The sequence below is a fragment of the Primulina huaijiensis genome, chromosome 9 (genome assembly GCF_012295235.1).
Source record: "Primulina huaijiensis isolate GDHJ02 chromosome 9, ASM1229523v2, whole genome shotgun sequence".
Classification (NCBI taxonomy): Eukaryota; Viridiplantae; Streptophyta; class Magnoliopsida; order Lamiales; family Gesneriaceae; genus Primulina; species Primulina huaijiensis.
The window spans coordinates 1,830,763-1,834,865 of NC_133314.1; the positions used below are offsets into that span (position 1 = coordinate 1,830,763).

A 4,103-nucleotide genomic window follows, 5' to 3' on the forward strand; every position below is an offset into this window, starting at 1 on the left:
TATTCAAACATTCATACTTACTGTTTTTAAAAATTAATTATATAAAATAATACTCAGAGCTCCACACGAACGAGATATTAATAATATTATAAAATAACGATGCTTCACAAAAGATATAGAAAATTAATTCTAAGTTGTTAGAAGTGTCCATCAAGTCAAGAAAATTAAATGTGAAGCATGACAATTCCATATTACGAAAAAACATAAAGCCCACATTCAAGTCAAAAAACTATCCCTTCCTCCCTCTTTCCTACCCCAGCATTTCGATATAAATTCCAATTTTCACTTCCAATCAATTCCTGTGATCTCTATACACTGTATAGATATGGCGATGGAGATGATGAAACCACCTGCAAACATGGATTTCAAATTCGACAGCGCCTCCACTTCACCTTACATAAGTGCTCCTTCCAGCCCTCAGCGTTTCGGCTCTTTCTTCTACAGCGCTCCAGCCAGCCCACGGGTCTACTCCGCCGAGGAGGGCGGCGGTGATGTTTCCGTGCCTTTTGACTGGGAAGAGAAGCCCGGGATTCGTAAGAGTAAAGAAAAACATATCACTACTGCTGCTTCTTCAAACTACGGCGATGCTGATCAAGATTTGGAGGAGATAGATTTTGCGTTTAATTTCAGTAGGAATCTGGAGAGGCTTTCTCTGTCGGCGGATGAGCTTTTTGATGGAGGCAAGATTAAGCCGTTGAAGCTACCTCCAAGATTTCATTACGAACAGAATCATAAGCCCACCCTGGATTCACCGAAATCGCCCAAGAAAACGTTCAGACAAGCATTCTCTCCACGCCACAGGAAGAAAGATTCGGACCCGGACCCGTTTGCAGCAGCTCTGGAAGAGACACGGAAGCAAGACTTCCAAGAAAGTTACACAAGAGGAAGGGAAAGATCCAACAATTCGTCACAATCCATGCATAAAGCCACGAGATCCTTGTCTCCTTTCAGAGTTTCTGATCTGTTGTTCGATACCGAATGCAATCAGGAACCAAAAGAAAATCCCTCTGCAATATCGGGTTTTTCTTCATTCTGGCACAAGAAATGGAAGATCAAAGACCTGTTACTGTTCAGAAGCGCATCAGAAAGCCACGCAACTGATAAAGAACAGATGAGGAAGTATTCTATATTGAGGAAAACGGATTCAATCGATGTTAAGAACTCGAGTTTCAGGTCTACAGATAGCAGCAGCGGATCAGTTTCCCGGAGAAGAAGATCAGGTCCTCCAATCTCAGCTCACGAATTGCATTACACAGTAAATAGAGCAGTTTCAGAGGATATGAAGAAGAGAACTTTCTTGCCTTACAAACAAGGATTATTGGGTTGTCTAAGATTTCAACCATCTCTATTCTCATCCGATTCCAAGAAATTTTAAAATATGCACAATTTTTTCCAATTAAAATGGCAAATTTCATGCTCAAACCTTGCAAATATAAAATATATTTTCAATATGTATTAAATCATTACTGCTCCGCTTCTTCAAATCGATCAGGATCAACTGGGCATGCAATATTATTGCTGAATAATATGAACTAATTAATTTTTTGTTTGCTTCTTCTTCTTGTTTTTTTTAATATTCGACTTACGTATAAAGTTTTTAAATTGTTAATTTAATTGTAAGTGCATGCACACGATTGTGTTTTAAATAAAGATATTATTCAAGTTACTCACGTAACGTTAATACCATAAAGTTTTTTTTTTTTATTCATCTTACGCATATATGCAGATTAGCCATTGATATAGACAAAGTTTGATTTTATAATGATAATTTTCAAAATTTTGAATTGGCAATTTATCATAATTAGCCACCATGGCAGATATTTACATATTTACTTTTATAATAGGTATCTTGTTAGACGGTCTCACGAATAATAATTATTAGAGTATGCCTCTTGTGAGACGGTCTCACAGAATCTTTATCTTTGAGATTGGTCAACCCTACCGATATTCACAATAAAAAGTAATATTCTTAGCATGAAAAGTAATAATTTTTCATGGATGACCCAAATAAGAGATTCGACCCACGAAATTGATCCGTGAGATCGTCTCACAATAGTTTTTGTGTAATTATTATTATGACATAAAAAAATAATATTTTTTCTTGGGAGAAACATATAAGAGATTCATCTTATAAAATAAACTTATGAGACCGTCTCACAAAATTTTTTTCTTTTACTTTTGACATCTTCTTCCATTATTTTTAATTATCTTATTGGTTTAATTTATAAAACTGTTTATTCATCGTTTCCATATCTATCTGAAGTATATTAACATATTTTAAAAGAAATTTATGACACTTAACGAGAACGGGTTTAATTAAACCTACCTCGAGGGTATTGTCATTCATGAAGATCTAATCATCACCATTGTTTCAAAAAATTTTTGTGTGGGAGACAACCATTATTCCAATATATTTGGATCGACGATCATTAGATCTGTATTGAGGGTAACCCCATTGTAGGAACTCATTAACCGAGTTTTAGTATTACTAAAGGTTGTTTACAATAATTTTTTATATTTCGTAAATTTATATTAGGAAAATAAATTTTCTGATCAATTAACTTTTCTTATTTTGAGTTTTGGTTCATTAACTTTTTAGGTTTGGTTTTGATGAACTAAATTTGAATTTTTTCCCTTTATGGCTTTCAATCATATGTCAATGGAATTTTAACGAACAACTATAAATAATGATATCATATCTAAAAATACTGACGTAACATTGAAAAATAGTGTCATATCCGATGTTACTTTAACAAATAGACCAAATAACAAAAAATTAAAAGTTAGTGTACTAAAATTAATATTTAAAATTTAGTGGACCCAAAACAAATTAGACAAGTTAGTGGATCAAATATTATTTCCCCATTTATACACACACAAAAATACCTACGATTTGTGATGATTTAGCTAAAAATTGATATGAACCTTAAATGAAGAAAATCCCATGTCAATTAATTTTAGAAATCACACTTGAATATACAAAGCATGCCAAAGATTTCGAAAACAAATAACCATTTAAATTATATTCTTAATTTCTTTTCAGAAAAATAAATCTTGCATATTTTACAAATGTAAGCTAATACGTGTGGTTAGACAATATTTTATATGTTTTATACAAAGGAGACTTGCAATTAACTTTATGATAATCATAAAAGGCCAATTTTTTATTATAAAAGGTTAATTTTAAATGAAAACCTGTGACTTTGCCACCTTTTGTGTACTTTCTTTTTATTTTATTTCTGAACGTAACAAGAGAGCATATTCGAATTCAGCTGTCAAATGAAGCATTCAACGATTTCATTATTCTAAAATGGTGGATGTAATCATTAACATCAGGTGTTGGATTTTCTTAATCATAAAGTGCCATTAATTAAATGAAATATTTCATTACATGTAATCAAATTAAATATTATGGAGGAATATTGAACAAAGGACTAGAAAATAAAATATAGTTATTGTAACGTCCCAGATTCAACTACTATCATCACTGTATCAACACGAGTCTTTCCAACTTAGTTATGTACCCACTCACACGCACATAAGAATTCCAAAGTTAAAGGTGTTTGACTTCAGACAGTTACCCCCAGGAAAGATTCCTAGGGTGCGTGTGAGTGACGACATAGACTCATCTTGGTACAGTAAGAAGAGTCGTCGAATCTGGAGCGATACAGTTGGTATCAGATCCGACCTCTCTTAATATAGTGTGGTCTGTAGATGATAATATTTGCAACCAAGACTTGTTTGAGTAAAATATAACACGATTTGTAGCACAGAGTATAACAGATAATTTCATCCCAAGTTGGAGCACTACGCTATGGATAGCATCATCCGTGCTAGCCCTAGAACATTATTCTAATGATGCATCCACGACTCCACGTATAAAAACAAATGTTTAGCATCCTTAATTAGATTCACTTCATTGTAATCTTATGATTGAACTATTAGAATTAAATGCTGTCATTTGATTTTCAATTGTAAAACCTTTTCCAAAACTACAAATAAGATATTTTATGTATGTGTATGGCATGTGACTTGTTTCTCTTATTATTATTAGAGTGGAGCCCCTGAATGTAAAGAGTGGTAGACCAGTTGACAGAAAAATA

At 33.1% G+C, this 4,103-nt stretch overlaps 1 protein-coding gene across 1 annotated transcript; it reads left to right on the plus strand.

The window, feature by feature from the left end:
* The first annotated feature begins 207 nt into the window (after positions 1-207).
* LOC140984978 (uncharacterized) lies at positions 208-1,451 on the plus strand. The gene has a single exon (XM_073452690.1). It carries the CDS (start codon positions 326-328, stop codon positions 1,373-1,375), a length of 1,050 nt encoding a protein of 349 aa, XP_073308791.1. The 5' UTR covers positions 208-325; the 3' UTR covers positions 1,376-1,451.
* The last annotated feature ends 2,652 nt before the right edge of the window (positions 1,452-4,103 follow it).

Excerpts from the sequence above, each read along its gene's own strand:
- LOC140984978 (XM_073452690.1), top strand. The coding sequence starts at position 326 with ATGGCGATGGAGATGATGAAACCACCTGCAAACATGGATTTCAAATTC.